Source organism: Gopherus evgoodei, chromosome 7 (genome assembly GCF_007399415.2).
Source record: "Gopherus evgoodei ecotype Sinaloan lineage chromosome 7, rGopEvg1_v1.p, whole genome shotgun sequence".
Lineage (NCBI taxonomy): Eukaryota > Metazoa > Chordata > Testudines > Testudinidae > Gopherus > Gopherus evgoodei.
In genome coordinates this window covers 130,964,234-130,980,664 of record NC_044328.1, presented here as the reverse complement: position 1 = coordinate 130,980,664, position 16,431 = coordinate 130,964,234, and the positions used below count along the sequence as shown (strand labels likewise).

Genomic DNA, 16,431 nt, shown 5'->3' with positions numbered 1-16,431 from the left:
TGTGAGTATGACCGGCACCAAGATGGTGATCAGTGCCAGGACTGCGAGCGGTGCCATAGAGGAGACCAGTGCCTGGATCGGAACCGTGACCTGGACTGGGACCAAGATCACTGCCTACCCTTCTCGCTCTGCGATAGAGGGCGCATCATGGAGGGCTTCCCTATCGATGGAACAGCCCACACTGGCAGTACTGAAGTTTGTGAGAGTCCTGGCTCAGTGAGCGCAATTAGGTCGCGAGCAGTGGAGAAAGTCTCTGGGGTGGAAGGCAGGCTGAGCTCGACCATAGTGCGCACTGGGGAGCTTATGTGCACCAGAATCAACAGTGCCGGAGTTGGAGCCTTTGCGGAGCAGTCCAGCATGGGGCTGCTCCAAGGGGGGCACAGGCAGTGCCGGCAACTGTACAGGAGCAGCAGGTTTATTGTGCTGCTTCTGGGCTCCTGGAGATGCGAGCAGTGCTGCCCTGGTAACGGTGCCGGAGACATCCGGTGCCGGGAGTCTTTGTCAGTCCCAGGTCAATCCAGTGCCGGAGGTGCGCTTCGGACCGACGGCACCAGGTCTCGGCGCGGGGCAGAGAGTGTCGGGCAAAGTGCCGCTTCCATGAGGAGCTGCTTCACACAAAAGTCCCGCTCTTTTTTTGTCTGAGGCTTAAATGCCTTACAAATGTGGCACTTATCTGATTGATGGGATTCCCCCAGGCACTTTAGGCAGGAGTCATGGGGGTCTCCCACAGGCATTGGCTTGAGGCAGGCCAAGCAGACTTAGGCATGGGCCCGGTACCAGGAAGGGGAGAAGCCCCTTACCTCCAATTACTATATGCACTAACTACAAAACTACTATTAACTACAACTAGAAACTACTAACAACTACCCTATAACTACTATCTAGAGGTATAAACGAGCAAAGAGCTAGGGAAGTGGAGATCAGCTATGCCACGCTCCACAGTTCCAACAACCGTCACGGGCGGTAAGAAGGAACTGAGGGGGCACTGGGTCGGCAGGGGCATATATCTGGCGCCATAAGGGCGCCACTCCAGGGGGCATCTCAGCCGACTCACCAAGTGTTGCTAGGGTAAAAATCTTCCTACGATTGTGCACGCGGCATGCGCACACCTAATTGGAATCGATATGAGCAAGCACTCGAAGAATGATTGCTCACTTTGTAGCCTGTTTTGTAAAGGTTTAAAAGCAACCCCACATACACATCTGTACCATCCCTTCCTGCCTGGGAGAGAGGCATCACTGAATGCAACAGCCACCCATAGGGATGTGGGATCACCTCTCCACATGACAGCCAGGCTCCAGTGTCCACCTTTACATTACCTGCTTAATTCAGTTGCTCTGGGTTTGGTTCCCACTATGGCCTCATGAGCCAGTATCCCTACCTAAGGCTGGGGCTATAGTGCCATGCTGTTATCAAGTGTGAAGTGTTATCAGTATCTTTTTAAAATGAGATTAACCATTTTGCTGCCTTTCTTATCCTATTTACTCTTCCCTGTTTCTAATGGGTGTGGCTTGAGACTGGACAGTCCCATTTCACTTCTAAATGGTGTTACAGAAGGCTCATGCTAGAGTAAAGGTTATAAAACAGTTTCATCCCAAGCCCCATTTACACCTGTACACAGCTCCCTTGTACATTTCCAGACATACTTGCTGGCATAACAGGGACAGGAGGAAGTGGGAGCTAAAATTGCTGTGATTTTTGGAGGTCTCCATAGTTTTGCTGCATTCTACAATATCTGCAAATAGCTTTCATTTAAAAAAAAATAAGTTTCTGTCTCTTTCAGTTGCCAAGATACAGCCATCACAATGTAAACAGATGTGCTGCTGCCCTGTTAACCCAGCCTTGCAGAAAACTGTCTCCAGCCAAACAATAGCAGCAAAGAAGGTGTGAATTCACCCCCCTCACCCCATTCACCTCAGTGAGGAGTGAACTCTGCCCCTACCCCATTCACCTCACTGAGGTGTGAATTTCAGTGTCCATTTTGGGCCCTTAAAATGCTAATGTTGAGCACAAATTATATTTTCCTTTAATAAAAAAAAAAGAGAGAGAAAGTAAATGGAAAAACCACGTAATACAACATTGAGGTTTCACAGTTTAATTTTTATGTTTCCTGTCTAAGCTCCTGCGCAATGTTAATCCAGTTACACTGCACATCTGTGTTTTATGCTACATATTTACTGTAGAAAAACTATGGGCTTTCTGTTATCGATGTACAGTGCCTAGAATAATGTGGCACCACACTAATCCTTGCTTGGGGCACCCAGACACTTCTGTATTACATATTAAATAACAAACATACACATTTAAGAAACTGCATGATCCACTGGACAGACTGTTACCCAGGAGACTTTGGTTCTCTTCCTGGCTCTGCCATTGTCCTGCAGTGTGACTTGAGGCAAGTCACTTCATCTCTTATTGTCCTCTTTGGGGCTGAGACTTTCACTGTGTGTTTGGACTGTGGGTAACACTATGTTGTTCCAAATTTTGTGTGGGGCCTCTTAAGTGCTACTGTGTTAAAAATAAAAAACAAGTTGGACAAGGAAAACAGGAATGGAAAGTAGCATTTATAGGTAAAATGACTTAAGTTAACACTGTTCCAGGAACCTTGTTTTTGCTGATTATATTTTAACAAAGTTACCTTAATGTTGTATTATTATAGAGTGTTACAATAAACTGCTTTTTCATTTCTATATGGTGACTATATCTAGACTTATGTATCCTAGGATTTCCAAAGTGCTGTTAAATCTTGATACCCTTTTCTGAGAGAGGAGGACCCAAACTCACTTAGACCACAAAGAAACATCAAATATCATGCAATCATTTGACAACAAAGAGAAGAGGTCTCATTGCCCCAGTGCAGTGCTTTAGAAAACACTTCACAGTAGTCATATTTGGTAGCCAGCAACTGATAGAGTAAAATCCACCAGGGTTTGTTGATATCACAAAAGCAGTGCAGAACCTTAATTCTCATAATTGTTTGGTGAACCCATTCTTCTACCACCCCTGCTCCTCTGTATGGCAAGTACTTGCACTCCAGCACTGACTTCATGCTAATCGTTCTAAGCAGAATATTTTAAGAGCTTAAAAACAAAGCCCTCTTGTAATTGTATCAAGCGGCCCACAACCCCTACGCCTTGGTCATTGTGCTCAAAGATGTGTAGTAACAGCCCTCAACTCTTATTGCTTCTTCTTTCAGGATGGTCCCCACATCTGTGGAGCGGCTTCGAGAGGGCCGTGGTATTCTTGAGAAGGTTCTGCGCAGTGGTGCAAAGATATCTCAGAGAGGAGAGCCCTCGCCCACGGGTGACAGTGCTGCTGAGAGAGATCCAGGTAAACAGATGAGCCTTTTGAAGGAGAGCTGTATTTCATACTTAGACAGATGGAACTGACTCTGTTAAGAGTAGATTTAGCTGCGGGCTTGGCTCTCAGGTAAATGTCACCTCCATGTTTGACATCACCAGTATCCTATGGGAGCCTTTCCCTGAGCACATTTCCTCGTGAGTCAAACAAGACCCTTAAGTCTGCTTCCATCACCCTTCAGGCCTCGAAAGCCTTGGAGTTGACTGCAGCATTCAGTCTCACAAATAGATCACAGATTTTCTCTTTGACCTTGGACAAACCACCCTAAGCCTCAGTTTTCCTGTTCCTGAACGATGGGGATAGTACTGGCATTAGGAGGCTGGTGGAGTTAATTAGCTGTACAGTTCTCTGAAGATACCAAGCACCAAATTTTCTCACAAAAAGTAACTTGAGAATTATAGACACTTTAAACTCAGGAAACAAATAGCTAAGGTTCCAATCATAGTCTTAATTCTGCCCCTTTATTTCCTGCCGCCTGCCAAGTGAATATCATGGTCAGTTGTAAAATTTGTCTGATCTCTTGCGTATATAATTTTTATGAGATTGACCTTCAGTTACAGCCATCCTTCCCATCTCTGGGTGTAGGGGAGCTCTCACTGTGTGTCAGGGTTCTGGGGTTTGAGGGAATGCAGGAAAGGGGTCCCTGAGTGCTCTCACCCTCTGCTTACTAAGACGCTGGGTGGATCTACAAATATATAACAAATGACCCTGAGGTGTCAGGATCAACTGAACTGATTTGAGCTCCTTCAGCACCACCTTAGTGGTGTACCTACTGTCACCAAGCAAAGGCCTGAGATCAACAGACTTAGGCTGTTTCAGAGCAGCGGGGAAATCAAATACTAGCAGCACTCATAGACTCATAGACTCTAGGACTGGAAGGGACCTCGAGAGGTCATCGAGTCCAGTCCCCTGCCCTCATGGCAGGACCAAATACCGTCTAACCATGCCTAATAGACATTAATCTAACCTACTCTTAAATATCTCCAGAGATGGAGATTCCACAACTTCCCTAGGCAATCTATTCCAGTGTTTAACTACCCTGACAGTTAGGAACTTTTTCCTAATGTCCAACTTAAATCTCCCTTGCTGCAGTTTAAGCCCATTGCTTCTTGTTCTATCATTGGAGGCTAAGGTGAACAAGTTTTCTCCCTCCTCCTGATGACACCCTTTTAGATACCTGAAAACTGCTATCATGTCCCCTCTCAGTCTTCTCTTTTCCAAACTAAACAAACCCAATTCCTTCAGCCTTCCTTCATAGGTCATGTTCTCAAGACCTTTAATCATTCTTGTTGCTCTTCTCTGGACCCTCTCCAATTTCTCCACATCTTTCTTGAAATGCGGTGCCCAGAACTGGACACAATCCTCCAGTTGAGGCCTAACCAGCGCAGAGTAAAGCGGAAGAATGACTTCTCGTGTCTTGTTTACAACACACCTGTTAATGCATCCCAGAATCACGTTTGCTTTTTTTGCAACAGTATCACACTGTTGACTCATATTAAGCTTGTGGTCCACTATGACCCCTAGATCTCTTTCTGCCATATTCCTTCCTGGACAGTCTGTTCCCATTCTGTATGTGTGAAACTGATTGTTCCTTCCTAAGTGGAGCACTTTGCATTTATCTTTATTGAACTTCATCCTGTTTACCTCAGACCATTTCTCCAATTTGTCCAGATCATTTGAATTTTGACCCTGTCCTCCAAAGCAGTTGCAATCCCTCCCAGTTTGGTATCGTCCGCAAACTTAATAAGCGTACTTTCTATGCCAACATCTAAATCGTTGATGAAGATATTCAACAGATCCAGTCCCAAAACAGACCCCTGCGGAACCCCACTTGTTATACCTTTCCAGAAGGATTGGGAGCCATTAATAACTACTCTCTGAGTACGGTTATCCAGCCAGTTATGCACCCAGCTTATAGTAGCCCCATCTAAATTGTACTTTCCTAGTTTATCTATAAGAATATCATGCGAGACCGTATCAAATGCCTTACTAAAGTCCAGGTATGTCACATCCACCGCTTCTCCCTTATCCACAAGGCTCGTTATCCTATCAAAGAACGCTATCAGATTAGTTTGACACGATTTGTTCTTTACAAATCCATGCTGGCTATTCCCTATCACCTTACCACCTTGCAAGTGTTTGCAGATCATTTCTTTAATTACCTGCTCCATTATCTTCCCTGGCACAGAAGTTAAACTAACTGGTCTGTAGTTTCCTGGGTTGTTTTTATTTCCCTTTTTATAGATGGGCAATATATTTGCCCTTTTCCAGTCTTCTGGAATCTCCCCTGTCTCCCTTGATTTCCCAAAGATAATAGCTAGAGGCTCAGATACCTCCTCTATTAGCTCCTTGAGTATTCTAGGATGCATTTCATCAGGCCCTGGTGACTTGCAGGCAGCTAACTTTTCTAAGTGATTTTTTACTTGCTCTTTTTTTATTTTATCTTCTAAACCTACCCTCTTCCCGTAAGCATTCACTATATTAGACATTCCTTCAGACTTCTCAGTGAAGACCGAAACAAAGAAGTCATTAAGCATCTCTGCCATTTCCAAGTCTCCCGTTACCGTTTTCCCCTCCTCACTGAGCAGTGGGCCTATCCTGTCCTTGGTCTTCCTCTTGCTTCTAATGTATTGATAAAAAGTTGTCTTGTTTTGTGATGTTATGGTTGAAATCCTGGCCCAATTGAAGTAAAGGGAGTTTTATCATTGACTGACTTCAAAGGAGCTGGGATTTTACCACAGAAGAGACGATAGTCTTGTGGTTAAGGAACTGGACTTGGACTCAAAAGGTCTGGATTTAATTCCTGGTTCTTGGAACTGGCTCCCAGTATGACCATGGATAAGTCACTTAATCTCTGTGTCTCAGTTTCCCATCTGTAAAATGGAACCTTTACCCTTTCTATTTAGATTTCAGACTGTTTAGGGCAGAGATTCTCTCTTACAATGCCCAGCACAATGGGATTCTGATCTCACTTGAGACCTAGAATAAATTGTTGTGGACCTTATTAAGCAACTTAGAAATACTGGAGAGAGAGAGAGCAAGCTTTGCCCCTAGTTGCTTATATCTAGAAGCTCATAGAAGAGGCACCCCAGTGGATCTCTCTGTCCATTGGTAGCTTGTGGGAGGGCCTGAGTGTCTCAGGTGGCCATGACCCAAGTCATGTGGGGTTTTATAGATCAAATCAACACCTAGATTGCACCTAGAGGTAATCTGAGAATCAGTGCAGATTCTAGAGAACAAGCATTATGTTCCCTCCAGCTAATGCTAGTTACCAGGCTTCTGTATTCTGCACTAGCTGAAATTTCTAAGTGGTTGTCTTCTGCTCCCACGCAGCTGGAGGAAGTGTCTCCACCTCCCCTTACTGAAGAGCCATGTTCAATCAGCATCATTGTGCTAGTTCTTGTTTTAAAGCAAGTTTTTTGAGTTACAAATGGACACAGGTTTTCAAACAGCTAAATACTCACTATACAAGAAGTGCCCTTAGGGATGCTCAACTTCAGTATGTGTGCGTGCCTGGGCATTCCTGATCAGAAACTTTCATCAGGACTGTCCTTAGGTCCACAGCTGCGCCCTACACATCCTCATGCTCTGGTGTGAGGGTATAAGGGGGTTGGGCTTGCTGACACTCCAGTTCCTTCTCAGCTGCCTGCAGCTTGAGAGGGAGTGTTGCAGCGTCCATTATAGATAACCATGTGGTTTTCTACTTTATTTTCTTATTTATTCTTATGCTTCTCTCTTAGTAATTTTTTAATATTTAATTTTTCTGTTTAACGCAGTTTTGTGGTTTCGGGGGTTTACTCCCTCTTTCCTTTGTTTGCCCAATCTGGGCTTCTGGATTTGCCCTCAATCCACTACTTCAACTAATTGGTTATGCCCAAAATCCCTCTCAGACCTGTCCCAGGTCTCTTTCCCACAATGAGAGACATTGAATCTGCCTCTGCTGATTTGAAGAGACCCACGTTCCTATGGTCTGCTCACATTTTAAAAGCAGATTTCAAAAACTTGAGGAATGGCTGGAATTGTTGATGGAGCATTCCAGGCCCGCGCGCCCCCCCCTCCCCCGCCCCGAACATCAGCTTTGGCTGCTTAAAGAGCTCCAGTGACTGTGTCTGCTGCAGTAAGCAGAAACCCTGGAGCCCGTCAGAACCATCCAGACCTTTTAAAAAAAAATTCTCCAGAATAAGAATCTAAGAGAACTGCAGAATTGTAGGACTGGAAGGGACCTTGAGAGGTCTCTAGTCCAGTCCCCTGCACTCATGGCAGGACTAAGTATTATCTAGACCATCCCTGACAGGTGTTCGTCTAACCTGCTCTTAAAAGCCTCCAGCAGTGGAGATTCCACAACCTCCCTGGGCAATTTTCTCCAGTGTTTAACCACCTTGACAGGAAGTTTTTCCTAATATCCAACCTAAACCTAAACTTACTGCAATTTAAGCCCATTGCTTCTTGTCCTAGCCTCAGAGGTTAAGAAGAACAGTTTTTTTCTCCCTCCTCCTTGTAACAACCTTTTATGTACTTGAAAACTGTTATCACCCCCTTCACTCTTCTCTTCTCCAGACTAAACAAACCCAGTTTTTTCAATCTTCCCTCATAGGTCATGTTTTCAAGACCTTTATCATTTTTGTTGCTCTTTTCTGGACTTTCTCCAATTTGTCCTCGTCTTTCCTGAATTGTGGCGCCCAGAACTGGACATAATACTCCAGCTGAGGCCTAATCTTGTGTCTTGCTTACAACACTCCTGCTAATACAGCCTAGAATGATGTTTGCTTTTTTTTTGCAATAGTGTTACATATTTATGCTTGTGATCCACTATGACCCCCAGATCCCTTTCCACTGTACTCCTTCCTACACAGTCAGTTCCCATTTTGTATGTGTGCACTTGATTGTTCCTTCCTAAGTGGGAGTACTTTGCTGAATTCCATCCTATTTACTTCAGACCATTTCTCCAGTTTGTCCAGATCAGTTTGAATTTTAATCCTGTTCTCCAAAGCACTTGCAACCTCTCCCAGCTTGGCATCGTCCACAAACTTTAGAAGTGTGCTCTCTGTGCCATTATCTAACACATTGATGAAGATATTGACCAGAATATAGGGAAGCCAACCTCTTGCTCTGTGTCTTGTGTCCCAGCACTGGTACTGCTGTGGCTTCCACCTTCTCCAATATTAAGAACCTGGCACCAGTTTAAAAGCCCATGCCATGTACCAAGAAGTCATCTGTTAAACAACATAGAGTGGTAGCACTGTTAGCACCAGACTCAGTACCTTTGAAGAACAAAAACTCTTCTAAAACCAAGCCAGAATCATTACTGGTACTGTCTTCTGCAACCAATCGAGGAAAATGCCCAGACCACACTTCTGTACTGTCTCCAATACCCTTACATGTACTGACTCCTGAGGTTTCTTATCCAGAGTCCCTCGTACTGTCCAGGCTCCTTTTGCAGAAGGACCTTCAAATTCTGAGTCTCCATGGCTGAGTGGTACTGAGACTCATTCCCCACCAGTAATGACTTATCTACCAGAGTCAACTTATCCTCTGGTCTGATCTACAATGCTGACTTGTCCTCCGGTACCGATGCAGTCACCAGCCCCATGCAGGCATTTTGAGGTTACTAAGAGTCAGTTTTAGCCAGTACCAACATATCCTCTTGCGGAACTATCTTACCAGCCAGCAAAGTCTCAGCTTCCATACCAATGCGGTTATGAGACCCTCTCCAGCCCCTGGTACCAGCAGTCACTGATACCAGCACCGTTTGTCCCTCAAGTGGACACAGGAGATGACACTGAATCTGATTCCAAGAAGTCCATACAGGGCTCCTCCACCTTCCCATTCCAGCTTCCCTCCTTTTGAGGTGCATCCCCAGGAAGAAATTCCCAGCAGAAGATGCACCCAGCAGTCTTGGGGTCCTAACTTTTCTCTTATGCCCCACCACAATGGGCTTATTAGAACCCATGGGCCTGTTATGGCACGCAGTTTTACAGGGTTCCGTCTCATGAGAGGGCATGTCAAGAGCAGCAATCACCAACCCTGGTTCCTGCTCAACAGACGGACTTATAGAGGAGCAAGAGCCAGGTGGGAAAGAAGAAAAAAAAAATCTTCCCATAAATCCTCCTTACCATACAAAGTTGTTATGCCTCCCCCACTAATGATTTCAAGGCCTTTGAAACGGATCGCAGAGGCCTTGAAAATTCCTTTGGAAGAGATACAGGAACCCAGCATTCCCTATTGGACATTCTCCATATGCCTCCTCAGGGCAAAATTGCCTTGCCCGTCAATGATGCCTGCTGTCTCCAGCCTCTAAGGAGTGAGGTAAACTCCAGCTACTCTACCACCTACTTGTAAATGTGCTGATTAAAAAATGCAGTATTTCACCCAAAGGCTCAGGGTATTTTTTTCTCTCACCCTATACCTAACTCCCTGGTTGTCAAGGCCTGTGATGAATGAAACCAACCACATCAGTCCTGCTCTGTGCCATCCGAGAGGGAGCAAAAAGGCTAGATCTTGGCCACAAAAGCTGCTCCTCAACCTCTTCGCAGTGCATAGTAGCCATTTACCAGGCCCTGATGGCAAAACATGATTTTGCAAATTGAGTTTTTGTCTTTTGAGCACCTGCCACAGGACCAGAGGGAACAATTTCACCCACTGATAATGGAACCCCAGACAATCTCCAAAGCTTGTCTCCTGATCTTGCTCAATGCTGCTAATACAGTTGCATGTTCTGTATCTATGGCAGTGGTCATGCATCAAACGTCTTAGTTCCAGTTTTCCCCAGGAGATACAAAACACCGCTGAAGACCTTATCTTCAAAGGACCCAAGCTATTCGGTGAGGCCACAGACAGATCCTTTCATTCACTAAAAGACTCCTGGGCGACACTGTGATCTCTGGGCATCTATATGACTGTGACAAAGAAAATATAAGATCACTGGGGGCTCAACAATCTTGCCTAGTCCACTATCAACCCATGAAACTATCTGAACCCCCATCTCCCACCAAGAAGGGGCCATCCTCCATAGTCAGTGACATCCTAAAAGCAACCATTCTTCTTCGAGTGCTTGCTCATATCAGTTCCAATTAGGTGTGCGCACGCCGCGTGCACGTTCATCGGAAGATTTTTACCCTAGCAACACTCGGTGGGTCGGCTGGGTTGCCCCCTGAAGTGGCGCCATTATGGCACCGGATATATACCCCTGCCGACCCAACAACCCTTCAGTTCCTTCTTACCGCCCGTGTCGGTTGTTGGAATAGTGGAGCGCGGCTTAGCTGATCTCCACTTCCCTAGCTACTCGTAGTTTTCTTGTTGTTGTTGTGTATATAGTTCAAATTTCTATACTTGCAGTTAGTTTATTATTTTTCTTTAACATAGTTAATGTATATAGTTAAGAGAGATTCGGGGATTAGCCCCTTCCTTTCACCTGGTGCCCAGGCCCATGCCTGGTTGACTGGGTTTCAAACCGTGCTCGGCCTGTCACAAGCCGATGCCAACAGGAGATCCTCACGACTCCTGCCTTAAGTGCCTCGGGGAATCCCACCTCACAGATAAATGCCGCATTTGCAAGGCCTTCAAGCCGCAGACCAAAAAGGAGTGGGACTTTTGTCTCAGACAGCTCCTGATGGAGGCAGTTTTTACTCCTCCACCCTTGGCACCGAGCGCCGGACAGTCCGCACCGGGGAGAAGTGCATCTTCGGCACTGGAGTTCACCGGTACCCGCTGAGGCCCGTTGGCACCAACCGTCACTGGCCCAGATGTCTCCTCGGCACCGCTCCCTCTCCCCGCGGGTCAAAAAACATAAGACTCCTGCGGCTTCCGTGTCCACGTCGGAGCACCCGCCTAAGTCGGATCGCCCGGCACTGACAACTGCTGTGGCACCGACAACTTCAGCGCCGTCGATTCCAGTCCTGCAAGAGCCGTTGAGTCCGGTGCCTGACAGCTCCCCGGCACACACCGTGGTTGAGCTTATTGTTCCCTCCACGCCAGAGACATTCTCTATGGCAAGGGAACTGATTGCACTGACGAAGTCTGCGCTGCCTCAACCCCCGGCACTGCCGGTGCGGGTTATACAGTCCATAGGCAAACCTACCCTACTGAGACCATCCTCCGTCGGCACCACTGAGAGGCACCGATCACAATCGCGGTCCCGCTGGCTTTCTCAGTCCCATTGCCGCTCGCAGTCCCGGTACCGTTCTCCATCTCGGTACCAGTCGCACTCGCGGCACCGTTCAGGACCCCGTTCGCCGGCCCAGTACTCTCGGTACCGATCAAGCTCACGGCACCGCACCTCTCACAGCTGCTCCCAGCGTCGAGCTTCGAGGTCCCGGTCGATCTCCCAGCACCGTTCCGGTCGCAGGTCCCGGTCTCTTTCCCAGTACCAGTATAGCACCCGGTACCGCTCTCCGCTACAGCGTACAGACAGACTACTCAGGGAGACCATTCTCAGGGGTTTTCAGCTCCTCCTTGGCCGTCTCGCCATGCATCTATGTCATCCCATGCAGACAGTGCTTCCTATGCACAGAACCATGACTTAGATGTCCCCAGCCGTGTCTTCCAAGAGACCCAGGCTCAAGACCAAGGACCTCATCAGTGGTCCTTCTGGATGACTTGGGCATATCACCAAGCCCAAGGTGGACCTCCAGTACCATCACGCTCCGTACCATCAGAGCACCAGGTGCCGGAGGCTACTGTTAGCCACCCCCCTCCTGCGGGTATGGAGGACACTCCCATTCAGGCACCAGACCCTCAGGTCCCACCGGAGCCAGACGTTGTCAAGTCCACAAGACAACGGAGGACACAATTGTCCCTGGCCTTTCCTCTTCCTCTTCTCCAGATGAAGCGGTGGCGGAGACATCCTCCTCGGGCCCTCCTCCAATTGACCTAAGGTCACATCAAGACCTCCTGAGATGGGTGGCCCTGAATATGAACCTCCAGGTGGAGGAGGTTCCGGAGATAGAGGACCCGGTGGTAGATATTTTGTCGGCTGACACTCCCACAAGGGTGGCCTTACCGTTTATTCGGACAATCCAAGCGAAGGCTGATGCCATCTGGCAGTCTCCAGCATCTATTCCGCCCACGGCTAGGGGAGTTGAGAGGAAGTACATGGTGCCTTCTAAGGGGTACGAGTACCTGTACGTACACCCTCCTCCCTGCTCCCTCGTTGTCCAATCGGTTAACGAAAGGGCCAGCAAGCCCCTGCCCCAAAAGCAAAGGAGGCTAGGCGCAAGGATTTATTGGGACGTAAAATCTACTCTGCGGGGGGCTTCCAACTCAGGGTGGCAAACCAACAAGCCCTGCTTAGCCGCTATAACTATAACACCTGGGTGGCGGTTGAGAAATTCACAGAGTTAGTCCCCCAAGACTCGCGTCAAGAGTTTGCAGCCCTTTTGGAGGAAGGAAAGAAGGTGGCGAGAACTTCTCTCCAGGCCTCACTAGACTCAGCCGACTCCGCAGCCAGAACTCTGGCTTCAGGAATTGCCATGAGGCGAATATCATGGCTTCAGGTGTCAGGCCTTCCACCTGAATTGCAGCATACGATACAGGACTTGCCCTTTGAAGGTCAGGGCCTATTTTCGGAAAAGACTGACCCTAGGCTGCAGAGTCTGAAGGACAGTAGGGTAATCATGCGCTCGCTCGGGATGCACACACCACAGACTCAGCGCAGACCTTTCTGGCCCCAGCCTCAGTGCCCTTACCCCCCACCTAGACAGCGGCAGGGCTTCGGCAGGAGACATGGCCAAGGCAATCGTAGACAGCAGTCTGGACCCCAAGGGGGTCAGAATCACAGCCCTGCCAAACCACCCACGGGACCTAAACCAAACTCTTGAAGGCGCGCCCAAGGGCGACGTACCAGTTGTTCAACAGGATCCTTTCCCTCCCTTTTGCATTCGCCTCTCCTTTTTCCTCCCTGCGTGGACCCAACTAACTTCAGATTGTTGGGTCTTACGCACAGTAGAATTTGGATACCGCCTTCAGTTTATTTCGCCCCCCACCCCCCATCCTCGTCCCTCTTCAGGGACCCCTCTCACAAGCAAATCCTCTTGCAGGAGGTACGGTCCCTCCTTGCCATGGGAGCTATAGAGGAGGTACTGGAGGACTTAAGGGGCAAGGGGTTCTACTCCCGCTATTTCCTAATCCCCAAAGCGAAGGGAGGTCTCAGACCAATTCTAGACCTGTGAGGACTCAACAAGTTCTTGATAAAGTTGAAGTTCCGCATGGTATCCCTGGGGACCATCATCCCATCCTTGGATCCTGGAGACTGATATGCCGCCCTCGATATGAAGGACGCGTATTTTCACATTGCCATTTATCCCCCGCACAGACGGTACCTCAGGTTTGTGGTCAACCGTCAACATTTCCAATTTACGGTCCTTCCGTTTGGCCTCTCCACAGCCCCAAGAGTGTTCACAAAGTGTATGGCCGTAGTCGCCGCCTCCCTCCGTCGTCGACGCATACATGTCTTCCCGTATCTTGACAATTGGCTCATTCGCGGGGCCTCCAAGACCCAAGTAACACAGCACATGGGCATCGTCAAGGACCTATTCATCCAACTAGGCCTGATGATCAACCTAGAGAAGTCTACTCTGGTTCCCACACAAAGAATAGAGTTAATTGGGGCCATTCTGGACTCCAGTCTCGCCAGGGCCTGCTTACCACAACCGCGGTTTCACACAATGATATTGATTATACAAGGCCTGCAAAAATTCCCAATCACTTCGGCTCGAACTTGTCTCTGCCTCCTGGGTCACATGGCTGCCTGCCCATTCATGACCAAGCATGCCAGGCTTCACCTACCTCCCCTTCAAACTTGGCTTTCCTCAGTATACCACCCAGGGAGACACAATATAGACAGGATCCTCACAGTTCCCCCGAGACTCCTAGGCTCCCTCGACTGGTGGTTGACGCCCTCCCTGGTGTGTGCAGGGATGCCGTTCCATCCGCCCCAGCCTTCTATGGCCCTGACGACGGATGTGTCATCTCTCGGCTGGGGTGCTCACCTCGGACATCTTCGCACTCAAGGCCTTTGGTCATCTCAGGAGCTGGCCTTGCACATCAATGTCCGAGAGTTGAGAGCAGTCCGCCTTGCGTGTCAGGCGTTTCAACAGCATCTGCAAGGCCGTTATGTCTCAGTGTTCACAGACAACACAACGGCCATGTATTACATAAACAAACGGGGGGACACAGTCCTCCCCCATTTGTCAGGAAACCATTCAACTCTGGGACTTTTGTATAGCCCCCTCGATAGACCTGGTAGCGTCCTTTCTCCCAGGGGTTCGGAACACTCTGGCAGATCAACTCAGCAGATCCTTCCGCTCTCATAAGTGGTCGATCCGTCCGGACATTATTCATTCTGTTTTCCGGAAGCGGGGATTTCCCCGCATAGACCTCTTCACTTCCCCGCGAGAACAGGAAATGCCAGATGTTCTGCTCCTTCCAAGGTCTCTCCCTGGGCTCGATCTCAGATGCTTTCCTGATACCGTGGATGAGCCAACTGCTTTACGCCTTTCCACCATTCCCGCTGGTTCACGGGGTCCTGCTAAAGCTCCACAGGGACAGAGCTCACTTGATCATGATTGCCCCAATGTGGCCCAGGCAGCAATGGTACACCATGTTGCTCGATCTGTCGATAGCCAGCCCAATTACCCTGCCTCTTCACCCAAACCTCATAACTCAGGACCACGGCAGACTTCACCACCCAGACCTGCAGTCCCTTCACCTCACGGCGTGGCTCCTGCGTGGTTGAGCCAGTCAGAGTTAACGCTGCTCTGCCTCAATACAACAAATACTCCTGGATAGCAGGAAACCTTCCACTCGGTCTACATATCTGGCCAAGTGGAAGCGTTTCTCCTGCTGGTGCGAAACGCAAAATGTTACTCCCACCGAGGTCTCGATCCCCACCATCCTGGACTACCGCTGGTCTCTCAAACAGCAGGGCCTAGCGGTATCATCGTTGAGGGTGCACTTGGCTGCCATTTCTACCTTCCACCCAGGGGAGAGTGGTCGCTCCATATTTTCACCGTATGGTTTCCAGGTTCCTCAAGGGCTTGGAGCACATATACCCCCAAGTACGCCACCCTGCTCCTACCTGGCACCTCAGCCTGGTCTTAACCAGACTTATGTCTCCACCATTTGAGCCGTTAGAAACTTGCTTGCTGCTATACCTGTCCTGGAAGACAGTTTTCCTCGTAGCCATTACATCAGCCAGACAAGTCTCCAAGCTTCGGGCTTTCATGGTGGACCCACCGTATACTGTGTTTCACAAGGACAAGGTGCAGTTGTGACCACACCCAACATTCCTCCGTAAAGTGGTATCGGCCTTCCATATCAATCAGGACATCTTCCTTCCGGTCTTCTTCCCGAAGCTGCACTCATCACGACGGGAGCAACAGTTGCACTCCCTAGATGTCCGTAGGGAGCTCACATTTTAAATCGAACGGACGAAGCCCTTTCGTAAATCGCCCCAACTCTTCTTCGCAGTGGCAGACCGAATGAAGGCCCTACCTGTCTCCTCCCAGAGGATCTCCTCTTGGGTGACGGCGTGCATCCGTACTTGTTATGACTTGGCTCATTTTCCCTTGAGCCATCTCACCGCACATTCTACCAGGGCTCAGGCTTCATCTGCTGCCTTCCTGGCTCATATACCAATCCAGGAAATATGTCGCGCAGCTACCTGGTCCTCTATCCACACCTTTGCCTCACATTATGCTCTGGTTCAACAGTCAAGAGATGATGCAGTCTTTGGCTCAGCAGTTTTGCATTCTGCTACATCTCACTCCGACCCCACCGCCTAGGTAAGGCTTGGGAATCACCTGATTGGAATCGATATGAGCAAACACTCGAAGAAGAAAAGACGGTTACTCACCTTTGTAATTGTTGTTCTTCGAGATGTGTTGCTCATACCCATTCCAAACCCGCCCTCCTTCACCTCTGTTAGCGTAGCCGGCAAGAAGGAACTGAAGGGCAGTTGAGTCGGCAGGGGTATATATCCGGCGCCACTCCAGGGGGCGACCCAGCCGACCCACTGAGTGTTGCTAGGGTAAAAATCTTCCGACGAACGTGCACACTGCGTGCGCACACCTAATT

General features: G+C 48.6%; 1 protein-coding gene across 1 annotated transcript in view; it reads left to right on the top strand.

Moving 5' to 3' along the window:
• The first annotated feature begins 1,788 nt into the window (after positions 1–1,788).
• Positions 1,789–16,431, top strand: part of LOC115654701 (histone-lysine N-methyltransferase SETD5-like) — a 32,963-nt gene continuing 18,320 nt past the window's right edge. Inside the window, exons 1-2 of the mRNA XM_030569372.1 lie at positions 1,789–1,884; positions 3,197–3,330. Coding sequence (XP_030425232.1) covers positions 3,198–3,330 — 133 coding nt within the window. The 5' untranslated portion in view covers positions 1,789–1,884; position 3,197. The remainder of the gene's footprint in view (positions 1,885–3,196; positions 3,331–16,431) is intronic.